We start from the raw sequence: 15,379 nt of genomic DNA on the forward strand, positions 1-15,379 counted from the left end.
TGAGTTTCAAAAGAAAGACAAATGTTTTACAAGCAAAGCATGTAGAATCTGAGTCAGAAATTGATTATCTTAGTCATAGCTCTGATTCAGATGAGGAGTTCATGTTTGGAAAATCAAGAAGCAAGCAAAAGGTTAAAAAGTATGAACCGTAATATTAATGATAATTTGTATCGGAAAATCTGCGGATCATATAAACAAGTGTTGATTACATATAGATCTAGCTACAAACGAATCAAAATCGAAACCAAACACTGTGTTCTTCTATTTGCGACTTTTGTACCTTACCTCCATCACCTTCAACACAAAATTTCCCACCAGAACAACCGTTTGTGGGGTCGTATTGTAAGAAAACCAAGTAGTAGCTCATCAAAATTTCCCTCCATTTCATTTACCCTAATTTGAGATAGCTTGCTGCACCTTGGGAGAAAATGGCCCAATCCGTCCTCCTCCGCATTGCAGAGTGGACAATTTACCTTTGCTTAAGTATTTCCCTTAAATTTCCAAAAGTTACCTCCCCCACTGGCAGACAGTTTGCTCTCCATAACCTTATAAATCTAACGGAAATATTCAAGTCAAAATCCGCTCCCATTCAATATCCAGATCTAACTAGTCTATATAATTGTAAACTCTTGGATAGACCTAGTTCATGCCATCATTTCTGGATCTCATCTCTTCTAGTCTTACCCTAATCATCCTCAATAGACCTGTTGTCAGACCTGTATTTTAAGAGTAACAGACTTTATTAAAAAGCACTCTTACTTCCGAATGGAAATTTCTGAGCTGAAATATAACAAATTGGATTTAAGATTAACTGAATAGGTTTAATTTCTCGAATGTAGCAACTATCTTAAGTTCTTGCATTCTAGCCATTAAAAATGCATGGGTATTTAGCCATTAACATTACACAGGTTAATGAAGGACCATTTCACCTCTTGGGTCTAAATTTGGTAAAATATGGCTTCGTATACATGATAATTATTAATGTTTAATTATTATTTGTACTTTAATTACTTAATTATTAATATGCAATACATTTAAGATGAATAGAAATTAACCCATACATTAATGAGGTTACCGCCTCCCGCTATTTGTACTAAATTTTAACAGGTATTTTCCTAAAAATATTTTTAAATCTCAGTCACTCAGAACGTTTGAGTAGCGTTTGAGTAATGGTATTGCTTGAAGTAGAACCAACTAATTGTGCACTTGCACTTTTTAAGTATTGAGGTCAAAAGATCATTTCTTATTGTAAAGAGTGATGGGTCGAGGGGCCTGACCCGACACCCTTTCCGTCTTTTAATATAATTAAATAAAAAAAACAAGTTTTTTAAACTGAAAGTAAGGAGCGACATTAAAACTTAAAACGAACAGAAATTATTCTGTATATGAAAGAGACTATCCCCTCCTCAACGCCTCGCTCTTTACGCTAAAGTTTTTCATTGTTTTAAAAAATAAAGTTGTGAGACAGAGTCAAACTTTGGCGTAAAGAGCGAGGCGTTGAGGAGGGGACACTCTCTTTCATATACAGAATAATTTCTGTTCGTTTTAAGTTTTAATGTCGCTCCTTACTTTCAGTTTAAAAAACTTAATTTTTTTATTTAATTTTTGAACGTTTTGGAATAAATGCAGGTTTTGATCTTGGCTCACCTTACATGAATAATTAAAACAAAATTTTCATATTAATTTACTTTTATTTAGTTAAATGGCTTTCTCGAAACTTGTTTAATTTTATTTACGAACGTTTTTATTAGTAATAAATATACGTAACTTACGAATTAACTTACGTAACGAACTTCTATATTCATATATTTTTAATACATTTATTAGGGGGTTAGCCCCCTAGTCAATACCTTGCTCTTTAAGCGAATGTTCAAATTTTGTTCCAATTCTTTAGAAATGACCGCTTAATCACAAAGGCTATTAATTAGAATAAATAGCTCTTATGAAAGTACTAAAAAATCTTTGGCTTAAAGAGCGAGACATTGACTACCGGGTGGACCCAATTATATATGTAATATTTTCTGTTCGTTTAAAGTTTCGATGTTGCTGCTGTTGCAGTTGAAATACTTGTTTTTTTATATTAAATTTATGATCTTTTTTTGAATAATGCTGGGAAGTCCGGCGTCCCCTTCATAGCAATGTCCCTTCCCCCATGAAAAATTCCTTCATGGAAAGATTCCTCCCACATAACCCCTGACCCACCCACCCCCCCACCTTCCCCCCACTACCAGGAAAAATCTCCCCTGAAAACGTCTGTATACTTCCAAATAACCAATACTATATGTTAACATTGGATAAAGTTAATAACTTTTAGTCATCCCCCCGGGAATTTTGGGGGATTAAGTCATTCTAAAAGGCATACTTATTATGTTTTCGAACATGCTGAACCAAATGGCTCTCTCAAAATTTTGATCAGGTGACTTTGGGAAAACAATGAGCAGGGAAGGGGGCCCAGTTGCCCTCCAATTTTTTTGGTAAATTAAAAAGGGCAATTGAACTTTCAATTTCCATTCCATTGAGCCCTCCCACTTTTCTATAGGACAAATGGGTCTATACGATCACCCCTGGGGAAAAAAAAAAAAAAAAAAACAAACAAACAAAAACGCACCCGTGATCTTTATTCTGGCAAAAAATGCAAACTTCCACATTTTTGTAGATAGGAGCTTGGAACCTCTACAGTAAGGTTCTCTGATACGCTGGATCTGATGGTGTAATTATCATTAGGATTTTATAACTTTTAGGGGGTCTTTCCTCCTTTTTCCAAAAATCAGCCAAATTTTCTCAGGCACCTAACTTTTGATGGGTACAATTAAACTTAATAAAACTTATATATTTGAAATCAGCATTAAAATCTAATTCTTTTGATGTATCTATTTGTATCAAAATACCGTTTTCTAGAGTTTCGGTTACCATTGAGCCGGGTCGCTCCTTACTTACAGTTCGTTACCACGAACTGTTTGAAAAGGGTTATCTCTGCTTCTTTTGAGTTTATATTTTGCTTTTCATTTTATTAAAAAATTAATTGATTTTTTCCTTCGTTTTAAATATCTTATTTAGAATCGTCCTGAATATGAGGTGGACAGCTCCTAACCAAACCTCCTTCCTCTCTCTACACTGAATTTTAGCATTTATTTACCAATTTTTTGAGCATATGGGGTCATTCAGGCATATTTGCTTTCCAAAATGAAATGAGATTTTCTGAATTATAAGGGAGGCGTCCACGCCTATCAAATCCTGGATTTTTAAATTAAAGTTTTTTTTTGCCTTTTTTCATTAAAAGAAACACCTTTTCTGCAAAGAAAGAGGAGCTATCAACCCCTCCACACCCATGTTTTCTGCCTAGTCTACATACAATGTTCCGAATGAAGGAAGGCTAGAGCCTAAACAGCTCTTGCCCTCCATATTGATCGAAAGGACCTGTTATGCCTAAAGTGCACTTTTCGGGGTCTAGTCCTCCCCCTTTTTCCAGAAAGAAATTCACTAAACTTCTTCCTAAGATTTGGATCGTTACTATGCAATACTCTATGAATGTTCCACTATGACTGTTCGTTTTGTATGGACGATAAAAAACGGTCAGGAACAAAAGGCCCTCTTGCACATCAGAATTGTCTTTGAATCTGGAAGCCGATATAACTACCTTTTTTGATAGTTCTGAATCATTTGGCTGTATTATCATTTTTGCTTGATAGCATTATAGCCCTATTCTTGTCAAAACTGTTGTTTTGCAGTACGAAAATGCAGAAATGGGCATTTTGATGTGGCACAATCACTTTTTTTGTTTAAAAAAGAACGTCTTGTTTTAAGTCTTGGACTAGGGAGCATCTCATGACGTTCTACGACTAGTGGTTCTGTATGGTCAATCCTTGATAAAAAATACAAATAGACAGGCATTTTGACCATACTTCTTGGGAAAAATACAAAATTTTGCATTTTTTCTAGCTGGGAGCTTTAAACAGGTTGAATTTTTGTTGCAACTTTCACAAATATTGTGCGTTTTTTTTTTAGTTTTTTTCCCCTTTGTCTACTTAATTTTGGTGAATAGATTTAAAGTCAATGAATTTCTATCTGTGGAATGAGCAGAAAAAATCAGATTTTACTGTCAGTGTAATCTTAGAAATGATATAGAATTATTTATTTTATAATGATATATGCTACTATTCATTATTCTTTTTGTAAAATTATATAAAATTTATAGTGCCAGTAAAATCTGAAAAATCAGATAGTATATATTGTTACCATGGAAAGCTTGATGTAGTAAATGTAAGCATGTTTTTTTTTTGTTTTTTTTGCCAGCTCCTAGGTACACGAAGGTCTTATTTTTGATTGGAGAGGGTATCAGTGGGCATTTCCTAACCGGGGTGGGGGTTGAAAATTAAAATTGTAGACCTTTAGCCCTAATTCCTTTATTTTTTTCTTGAATTTTTTTCTATAATTATCATTTCTAGGCTTAAAGGAATGAAATATGAAGACAAGTTGGATTTAATTAGTTATCGTCCAGTTAAAGTGAAAGAGCTTCCATTGGGCCCTGATAGATGTACAGAATGCCGTCAATTATTAGATGTTGCACAGAGCAACTTATTTTTGGGTTAGTATTTTGTCTGTCTAGAGCTGACACACGTTTTGTGCAAAACAAGTTTTAAGCATAACCGTTATTAGTTTCTAGGCTATTTGGGAAAAAAACTGCAAATGCTGATTTTTTAGTCAGGACAATCATAAAAAAGAGATCCGCAGGGTCTTGTTCAAAGCTTGGCAATTGATGAACACGGCCTGTCGTAATCAGTGTTCAGTGAATGTAATAACGATGCTCTCTTTCAAAAAATTAATGCTCTCCCCCGAAGAAATATATATATTTTTTTTCTAGTTAATCGGTTGGGATCTAGAGGACCGCACATGGTTTTTTATTCCCACATAACCAAGGTTTTATGCAGGTTATCAAACAGTTCGTGGTAACGAACTGTAAGTAAGGAGCGACCCGGCTCAATGGTACCGAAACTCTAGAAAACGGTATTTTGATACAAATAGATACATCAAAAGAATCGTATTTTAATGCTGATTTCAAATATATAAGTTTCATCAAGTTTAATCCTTTCCATTTCCATTTCCAGTTAGGCGCCTGAGAAAATTTGGCGGATGTTCAACACCGGGGGGACAGAAACCCTAACAGTCATAGACCCTTCATGAAAATCACACCCTCATATTCCGCGAATCAGAGAACCCTACTGTAGAGGTTTCAAGCTCCCATCTACAAAAATGTGGACTTTTTCATTTTTCCCCAGAAGAAAGATCACGGGTGCGTGTTTATTTGTTTGTTTGTTTGTTGTTTTTTTTCCCCCAGGGGTGATCGTATCGACCCAGTTGTCCTAGAATATCGTGGGAGGGCTCATTGGAATGGAAATTGAAAGTTCTAGTGCCCTTTTTAAGTGACAAAAAAAATGGAGGGCAACTAGGCCCCCTCCCACGCTCAGTTTTTTCCCAAAGTCACCTGATCAAAATTTTGAGATAGCCATTTTGTTCAGCATGTTCGAAAATATTATAAGCATGTCTTTTAGGATGACTTAATCCCCCGAACTTCCCGGGGGAGGGCTGAAAGTTATGAACTTTACCCAATGTTAACATATAGTATTGGTTATTTGGAAGTATACAGACGTTTTCAGGGGAGATTTTTCCTGGTAGTGGGGGGAGGGGGGGTGGGTCAGGGGTTATGTGGGAGGAGTCTTTCCATGAAGGAAGTTTTCATGGGGGAAGGGACATTGCTATGAAGGGAACGCCAGACTTCCCAGCATTATTTAAAAAAAGATCATAAATTTAATATAAAAAACAAGTATTTCAACTGCAACAGCAGCAACATCGAAACTTTAATCGAACAGAAAATATTACATATATAATTGGGTTCACCCCGTAGTCAATGCCTCGCTCTTTAAGCCAAAGATTTTTTAGTACTTTCATAAGAGCTATTTATTCTAATTAACGGCCTTTGTGATTAAGCGGTCATTTCTAAAGAATTGGAACAAGATTTGAACTTTCGCTTAAAGAGCAAGGTATTGACTAGGGGGCGAACCCCCTAATAAATGTATTAAAAATATATGAATATAGAAGTTCGTTACGTAAGTTAATTCGTGTTACGTATATTTATTACTAATAAAAACGTTCGTAAATAAAATTAAACAAGCTTCGAGAAAGCCATTTAACTAAATAAAAGTAAATTAATATGAAAATTTTGTTTTAATTATTCATGTACGGTGAGCCAAGATCAAAACCTGCATTTATTTATAAACGTTCAAAAATTAAATAAAAAAAAACAAGTTTTTTAAACTGAAAGTAAGGAGCGACATTAAAGCTTAAAACGAACAGAAATTATTCTGTATATGAAAGAGACTGTCACCTCCTCAACGCCTCGCTCTTTACGCTAAAGTTTGACTCTGTCTCACAACTTTATTTTTTAAAACAATAAAAAACTTTAGCGTAAAGAGCGAAGCGTTGAGGAGGGGACAGTCTCTTTCATATACAGAATAATTTCTGTTCGTTTTAAGTTTTAATGTCGCTCCTTACTTTCAGTTTAAAAAACTTGTTTTTTTTATTTAATAACTGCAAAAACTCACTTGAACATTATTAGGTAGAAACAATAAAATTGACTGAGGGGGCTTAGGCTATATATTAAAGGTAAAGGTTGTTTTATGTTGCAGGTCCTCCTAATGGAGCAGAAGAATAGATGATAGCACTGACTAATGAAGCTCTTTGCCTATTTACTGGAAATGAAGATTCTATTTATGATGGAGATGAAAGGCCTGTTTTAAAAATCACATATTTTGCGTAAGGCAATTAAGGAATAGTTGTTTTACAGTAGGTTTTTCAGTAAGATTGTAATAAAAACTCGATTTAGGGGGGGGGGCTAAAATCTAGTCTCATTTTTTTCTAAAAAAAAATGTGGCTATAACTGCAAAAAATAGTACATTAGAGTGCCATAGGTGACAAATGATAAATTGTAGTATATGCGTTTTCTGTTGACAGTTTTGATTCTTTATTTCGATTTCTATTAACCTTCTGATCATTGATTTTTATTTCAATTCACTATCCGACAACTAGACTATCGTTTGAACTTTAAAATCAGTAACTTTATTCCATTGAATGGATTTGTATTTTGGATTGTCAGGTAGCTTGATAGTTCTTTGGGGACGAAGGACTTCAGGCCGATCAGCCAGTGACCTTAGTCTTGTGCAGCTAGTTCCTTGAATATCTTTGCCCGGTTTATAAATACCATGTATTTTACTCTCTCCCTCTGTTGTTTTCTACCGTCCTGTCTACTTGAAGTGACATTATCCATCTGGTCAGTACTATAAACATGTTTACATTGCTACTATAATTGTAGTATGAAGACCAGTTTACAATGTAAGGCAGGACTATACTCCTTTCCTACTGATTTTCTCAATTGGGAAACTGAAACAATCAGTGCCATAAAAGAATCTAAAGCTAAGGTACATCGTTCATGTTTAATAAAAAAACTTTATCTTGGATTTTCTTTTTTGCTCTTCTATCCACATAGAGAGGGGATATATATCATAGAAAAAAAAATGTTTTTGTGAAGGTTTGTGTAGGATTCTAAATCTTTCACAATTGCTCATATACATTTAGAACCTTTAAATTATCCATGGTAGCCCCCCAAAATACGGGTTAATTAACTCTAGATTTAAATCTGTGACTCATCTTTAGGTTAAAAAATCTTTGCAGAAGAACTATAACTCCCTTTTCCAAAATTTACTTCTTTTTATGTTACCCCACAATTCTGAACTCCATGTAGAGCAGTGTCGTTGTTGTTAATGTATTTCTTAATTTACCAAAGTTATTTAAATTTTATAAATATTAATGTAATCAAAATAATTTTAGTTTAGGTAATAAATAATGAGATGTACGAGTAATATGTTTCGAATCAAAATCAAGTTGCCATCAATCCATGGCTTATTGGAGAAAAAGCCATGAAAGATAGTCTGAGTGAGAGGCACAGCTGACATAAGCCTTTTTTTCAGGAATGTGTGAAAATGATGTCATTTTCACTTGTTGATAGATAGTCTATCTATTTCCTATGTGTTAAAAACTCCTACTTTTGGCCCTTCCCAAAGAAATCTGAAAAGGTTTATCTATATCTAATTTGTTTTCTATAACGTAATCAATGAATATTGTACATTTCAGTTAATGACAGCTTGGATTTGTTGCTACGAAACCTGCACATATGAGCAACAAAGGGAATTTCTCTTGAGATTTCTCTCTAAATGGTCATACCCTGAGAAATTACTGTTATTATTATGAGCAGATTCACTAAACTGAATCGAGGCTTGGGTCACAAAGGCCCATCACCTTCGCACCCAAAAAAAAAACTAATTAGGGGTGGACGGGTGGACGGGGGACAAAATATATGGTAAGGATGGGGATTTTCCAATCCTTACCATATATTTTGCTAACTGCTGGGCAATACCTTTCCCTAGTTATGCCATCCAGCTTAATGTTCAATTTATGAAATGCCTCCAATTGGCATCGAGTCCTGGATAGAAATTCTTCTATTAGATGCCTTTTTTTTTTCTACGGGCAAACTGGGGAATTACCCCTTCATAATCGGGTGAGATGATTCTGGAATTTTGGCTTTAGTAACTATTTAGTAATGGCTTTAGTAACTATTCGGATTTACGACCTATTAAGTCGTAATATACGATTCATGAGGTTAAACTTCGCAATCATCTCCTTTTTTTTCTTTGCATCCCACCTTTCTTTGTCAATTTCGCTCCGCCCTCTCATAGCTCTATCTCTATATTGCCGCTTTTTATCCGCTTTTAGAGATGTCAATTGACGTCTCTAGTTTCTGGAACGTAGCGTGTCAGTGATATCCCAACCTTCGCTATTTTATATGCAATTTCATTACCTGTGATCCCAGAGTGTCGAGGAGTCCACACCTCTATTCTCCCTTTCTCCATGGATGTTTCTATAGATTCAAAGGCAGTGTAGTCGTACGTCCTTTTTATGTCTAGAAATGTGCTTAAAGTATACTCCTTAGTCCCAAAAGCTCGTTCTGTGCACCCTATTAGCTGGTGTACATTGTATCTGTGAAGCATCTCGTTTTAAAACCCAGATGGTTCTTTTAAATCAAATTTTTCGTTTCTGGTTTACCAACGAGGCACCAGTGTACTAACCGCTCCATTATTTTCAGTTGAAGGGATGTTAGCGTGACCGATCTGTAGGAATTGTAGTTTAATAAGAGCTGTAATTGTACCTGGCTTAGTTATAAGAACTCATTTTTTGTTAGCCATTTCTTAGGAATATAGCGTCAAGTAATGATCCTCTTAGTAATCCAAATATAATGAGTTTGTAAATGTTCTCATTTTGTTGGAACATGATGGAATGTACCCTACCAGCACCATGAGCTTTAAAAGATCGAAAATTTTACCTGGTTCTGCCTTGTAATTCCTTATATCAACCTACGGGGTCCGGCTTACCCCCCCCCCCCAAACCCGGCAACCACCCATCCCGCGGAATTCTCTCTAAATATAAAATTGAGCAGCCAGAAATAAATTAAGACATATAAAAAGGACGAAGAAAAGTGTATAATTGTACATAGCCTATTATGAATGATGTGCAGTGGGTCATTTTATAGGTGGGGGGGGGGGGTTGGTGCCAGATAACGAAAAGAACGCATTTCAATACCCAAATCCTCTATATCTCTATGGGCCTTCAGATGAATATAGGAAGGGGTATGGGGGCTTTTTGGGAATTTATCTCTCATCTCCCTTCGTTTGAACTTACAAAGATTAGAAAAATTTTTCTGACATTTATTTTAAACCTTAATTTTACTAAAATAATTTGATTCATATTTCATAAAATTATATGCAATGTTGCGAGTGCGCGTCAGCTATTATGAAGGAGGGATGGATCATTTCGTCGATGGGGGGAGGGAGGAGATGCCTCAAAGAGTGTGTTTTAATACCAAACCATTCTAACTCCCATTGAGCCTTTAGGTAAATATAGAATTAGTTCCAGGGAGAGGGGGGGTGATATTGAGAGAGAACCTGTCTTGAAGTCCGGGAATATTTCTGGTCTACGCCTTTATTATGAAAGTAAAGAGTAATATTAAACCCAAAACGATCAGATTTTATTCCATATAGGAGAGGTGCTGCCTCCTCATCAACCCCCATGTGGTAGTAGAAACTTTAGAGGATGTTCATTCGATCGGAAAATGAGAGTTCTAGTGCCTTTTTTAAAAGTCAAAAGTGTTTGGAGAGCAACTAGCCCCTGTCCTAGAATCTTTTATGATACCTGATCCTTTGGTAACCCTTTAGGAAATCTGATCACAACTGTTCGAGGCATGATACTTATTTTCTTCAGAATAGTTGCAAATATCAGTAAATTTGCATCCGATGGTGCCAACCTCCAGAGCCCCTTGTACAAGGGCCGTAAATTATTATAAAATTTATTTTACCCTATAATGATAACTCAACTCCCAGAAGCACGAAAAAGGAATTAAGAAAAAATTGAAATGTAAAAATAAATACTAGAAGACATTCTACACCACATATTCTGCCTGTATTTAGGAATATATGTAGGAAATTCATTTTTACATTATTTTTGTTTGACATAAGTTCTCTCGGGCGGCTCAGTGTGGCACGTGGGGGGGAGGGGAGGAATAAGCCTAGCAGCACCAGCTTAGTCCCGAAATGGGGGTGTGTATTATAAGCTGGCATGCAGCGAAATTTTGCTGGATCATTTGCATAAATCTCAAGCATGTGTTTCAAAGTTTCTTGAAGTCTATTGTAAGAATGACGTCTGCCTTCGTGATCTTCCCCAATGACATCCTGGTGTCATTTTTTAGAGCTTAGCCATACTTGCTATTTGGAAAGATTCAGAAGGTTATATTACTTAGGTCACTCTTAAGTAAGGCAAACCATCCAAATTATTTTCTTATTGCGGTAAAATATGTCGCTTCAGGGAGTTTGAAAAAGTTTCGATTTTTATTTAATTGTATCCGTAACAAAGGGTTTATCTGACAGCATTCTTAAATGTTTTATATTGTTTGTCTTGTAGTAGAGTTTTTTTCTTTTTTTTTATCGACTCAAAGCACTTACAGAGACTTATTTACTTCGTAGAGTGTAGGAAAACTTGCAATAATTTGAACAAAATGTTTCAATACATATTGCGAAAAGGTAAGCTAAAGTAAACACGAAATAAATAATTCAGCTAAATCAATCTGCCAAATGTTTTAGTTTCTAAAGCTATAAATCAGAATCATGGGTAGGGCTAGTTAAAAAAAAAAAAAAAAAAAAAAAAAAAAAAAAAAAAAAACAAGGAAAGGTGAAAGGTCTTGTATTCTCTCCATTTCTCAATGCCACAACATTCATATCTTAACACCTTATCAAGGCCTAGTCTAATAAATTTCGTACGAAATTAAGCTAAAGATTATTCAGTCTTGTAAACTCTCTTTTAAAGGGGCTTCTCATTTAACCTTACCTCCTTGTTGAATAAAGCCTTTATCATTCAACAAGGGAAATAATCGTATCTCGGACGCGATCGCATTATAGACACGATTGTAACTGTTTCGTACTATGTCTAAAGTTGATTTTTCTCTGGCCTTGGTAGATAACGTGACTATGGATAAGGATAGGCACAAATGGAAGTCGAGTCTGAGTTCTACTTCTCTGTACTTCTTTTGTTTATTAAGCTGTGAGCCATTTCATTTTTTCAAGGGGAGTGCCGGAGTAAAAAGTACTGAAAATATTTTGTGTGAAGAATCTAAAGTTCCTACCGGAAAACTGGAAACACGTCTAATTTTCCACGTAATACCTTAAATTAGGTATTTTTTTCCAAGACCACACGGCCCTTCTATGACGAAAAATTAAACGTTCAAATGGGGATAAGCCCATTTATTAGACAATGAAAAGAGATACAGAAGTCTGGATATTTTGATCACATGTACAGAGATCGTCATGAGTAAATGACGATCGCTCTACATGTGATCGAAATATCCAGACTTTTGTGTCTGTTTTCACTGTCTAATAGATGGACTTATCCCTATTTGAACGTTTATTTTTACGTCTAATTTTAGATAAAATGAATCGAAAGCATCGATACGGTACAGAACTATCTTTCACCGATACAATACTCATGAGTATTGCTATTTGAATGCATAGTCGTCTACTTACTCATCATGATCTTGTTCATATTTTGAAGGACACGACTCAAATTCATCATAGTCTTCCTTTTTATTTATTTAAATATATTCAAAACATTTAGCAGCGCTTGTCATTCGTAGCTTTGGTTTACTTTGCATCAACATAGAGTCAACGTTTCCGTGATTTTGGTTCCAAAGTTTCAGTGTTCGCATTGATTCTTGCCGCTTAAGTTGGGTTGTGGAGAGTTTTCTGGGTATATTGTTGTACGTAGTGGAGTCAGGCAAGAAGGTGTACTTTCGCCCGATATCTTTAACGCCTATATTGTCAGGGTTCTGTCTGGGATTCAAAGTACTTATTTGACAGGTTGTTCAGATTTATCGTATTTAGCCTATACGGATTATCTCACTAGCCGTTCTCGAGTTGGCCTGTAACTAGAATATTCAAAAATTGTTGGAAGCCTGAGTCGTCATAGGAGATGAGCTTTTTCTAGACTATATTCCAGCTTCTGTGACCGTTTCCGTGCTTTGTTGTTATGCCCGTTGTAAATAGTATTTTTTGTCCGTCTTTTCTCGCAATTACTTTTACTGTGTCACGTACTGTGTCTTTTGATCGTTTTGTTTCTTTGATCGTTTTTGTGTATTTTGATATTTTTTTCTATTTATTTACCCTACTTTTCTAAAATCACGGGTAAAAAATGAATTATTATTATTACTAGAGGCTATAGTGTTAAGTGGTACGTAATGTTTCCCCGTTCTTTTATATTTTCACCGCCTCAGGCTCCTCCATCGAAAAACAAAGGATTCTTGTAAATTTTTATCTTTATCTTATTCATTTCATGCATGTAAACATCAAAATGTTCAGTGTGGGAGCGTTAAGTTTTATTTTTGTACCTGTCAAATTTTTCTGTGAAAATGCTTAGAAATAATATAAAAATATTGCACAATCTGCTTCAGAACCTTATTTCCAATCAACTTTAAAATAATCAAAATGCTTGGCAAGCTCTTTGGTATCGAGCAAAATGATAGTCTGTGTTTTAAAATTTATTTAATAAGCTTTCTAATTTACAATAGTTTTGAATTTATGATCTTCTCCCCTAGAATACCCCCCCCCCGACTCCCCGCGAGATTTCTGAAAAATACCTTTTTTTATTTTCATTGAAAAAAAATGAAAAAACTGAGCCACCCTCAAGATTAAAAATCCCCCCCTCCCAATATTTATTGGTGAAACCACTTAGAAAGATGCATACTTATCAAAATGCCCGGCAAGCTCTTTGGTATTGGGCGAAATGTTAGTATGTATTTGAAAATGTATTTAATAAGTTTTCCAATTTACAATATTAAAAGAAAATATACATTATATAATTTAAATATATTAAATGTTTATATTAATTTGCTTACTATATTAATAATTGGTTCATTGAACTGATTGCTATTCATAGAATGTATGACGAACATGGTCATCTTTGTCCAATAGACGGAAGTATGATTGAAAGGAATAAACTCATCTATTTTGCTGGATATTTGAAGCCAATCTATGATGAAAATTCTGACATAGAAGGGGGCGTTGCAGCTAAAGAGATGGGGCCAATCATCGCATGGTGGATTTCTGGTAAATATTTTCTTGGAATTTTTGACGAAGAGTAAAAGAATCATTTAGAGTAGGAAGCTCTGTAATTCCGGGAGTTCTTTTACACGATATTTTGTTTTGTCAATCTCTTTATTTTTATGGATTATTGTCTGTGGAGCTCAGTTGTATGAAGCAACTTGAATAATTTGCTTATATTTTTATTAATTTTTAGAGAAAAATTTGGTCCGGTTTTGTAGTTTTTGATAACGAGGAATCAATTTGTTCAAGGCAGTGAACAGTAAGTGAAGAGCGACCCGTGTTAATAGAACCAAAATTCTAAAAAGCCTGATTTTCTGGTTTTTGGATAATAGGTGCTCACCTCAAGAATCTTCCTTTTATGCTGATTCCAAACATGTAAAATTTTAGAACTTTGAAATCAGCCTTCAAAAATTGTAGCATAGAAAAATTTGAATTGTTTTAGAATAGTACAGATTGGAAGTTTCTTATTTTCGTATTTTTTTCTTAGAAAGATGTGTTTTTTCTTCACTAGAGTTTATTTCATTGAATCAATGATCATTTGATATCTGATGAGGGCATATTCCAATCGAAATATAAAGTTTCCAGTTTCTGTTGTCTCGATAAAAGTAATATAAGGATAAAGATCCTTCAGAGCCATTAATGGCAAATGGAGCGTCTGCAGGCTACTACAGACGTTTCAGTTACTGGATCTTTTTTTACGGTGACAGCTAGCAAACCTGTCACCCAACCTTGCGGCGGTGGGAATCGAACCCTGGGCCCAGTAGTGCCAAGCAGAGTGTGTATCTCCTGTGCTACAATAGATCTTGTTATCTTATGTTGTAATTCAATACTACCGGCCTGAATAGGACCATAATGCTTTCCAGAAAAATTATGAAATGCGCAATCAGCTAAGGCAATGGGGACAGGAAAGGCAATAGGAGAACACGGAAACAGATGTGAAGGAAAAGCTTTCCTGGCGTTATATTATGCTGATGATATAATCATCCTAGATGAATGTGTGAGCAAAATGAATGAACTTTTATAGGTTTTGCGAGTTCAGTGGGCTAGAATAGGTTTGAAAAATAATGTTAAAAAGACTAAGTTGCTAAGCCTAGGAATAAGTGAAGATGAAAAGGTGACGTTGGGTAACGAAAAGATTGATAAGTGGACAGCTTCACTTACCTTGGTAGTATTATTAGTAAAGACGGTGGGGGCGGTAAAGATGTTAAAAGTAGAATAGCCAAGTCTCAGGGTGTTTTTTCACAGTTGAGAAAAGTTAGGAAGAATCAAAAGATAAGTCTGCAAACTTAGACTAGAATGTTGGAAGCTACAGTGGTGACAGGGGTCAAATGTGGGTCAGAAGCATGGGTGTTCCGAAAAATGGATGAAGATCTGCTAGATGTTTTCCAGAGAAATTACCTACGCATTGTTCGGGTTACCCGTTTGACTTACCTTATTTCAAACAGTAGGCTGTACGAGAAGTGTGGTTGAATCTCGTTTACTAGGTCTATAAAGAGAGAAAGTTTGAGATGGCTAGGGCACGTTCTTTGGATGAAGGATGACAGATTGCCGAAGATTATCCTTTTATGCCAACCATCTAGGGCTAAACGGAAAGCAGGTCGTCTGTAGTTGGGATGGAGGATGTCATA

At 35.3% G+C, this 15,379-nt stretch overlaps 1 protein-coding gene across 4 annotated transcripts in view; it reads left to right on the forward strand.

Annotated features, from left to right (window-relative positions):
- LOC148955683 (DNA (cytosine-5)-methyltransferase 1-like) overlaps window positions 1-15,379 on the forward strand; it is a 63,516-nt gene that overhangs the window by 6,546 nt on the left and 41,591 nt on the right. The window contains exons 2-4 of one of the 4 annotated variants that reach the window (XM_089103480.1): window positions 4,446-4,585; window positions 6,684-6,810; window positions 13,585-13,754. In XM_089103480.1, coding sequence (XP_088959606.1) covers window positions 6,710-6,810; window positions 13,585-13,754 — 271 coding nt within the window. In that variant the 5' untranslated portion in view covers window positions 4,446-4,585; window positions 6,684-6,709. Of the gene's footprint in view, window positions 1-4,445; window positions 4,586-6,683; window positions 6,841-13,584; window positions 13,755-15,379 lie in introns of those variants that run through there. The other 3 variants (XM_089103485.1, XM_089103496.1, XM_089103503.1) reach the window with 3 other exon arrangements.

This window comes from Artemia sp. Qi Xiang Cuo, chromosome 2 (genome assembly GCF_049724085.1).
Source record: "Artemia sp. Qi Xiang Cuo chromosome 2, ASM4972408v1, whole genome shotgun sequence".
Taxonomy (NCBI): domain Eukaryota; kingdom Metazoa; phylum Arthropoda; class Branchiopoda; order Anostraca; family Artemiidae; genus Artemia; species Artemia sp. Qi Xiang Cuo.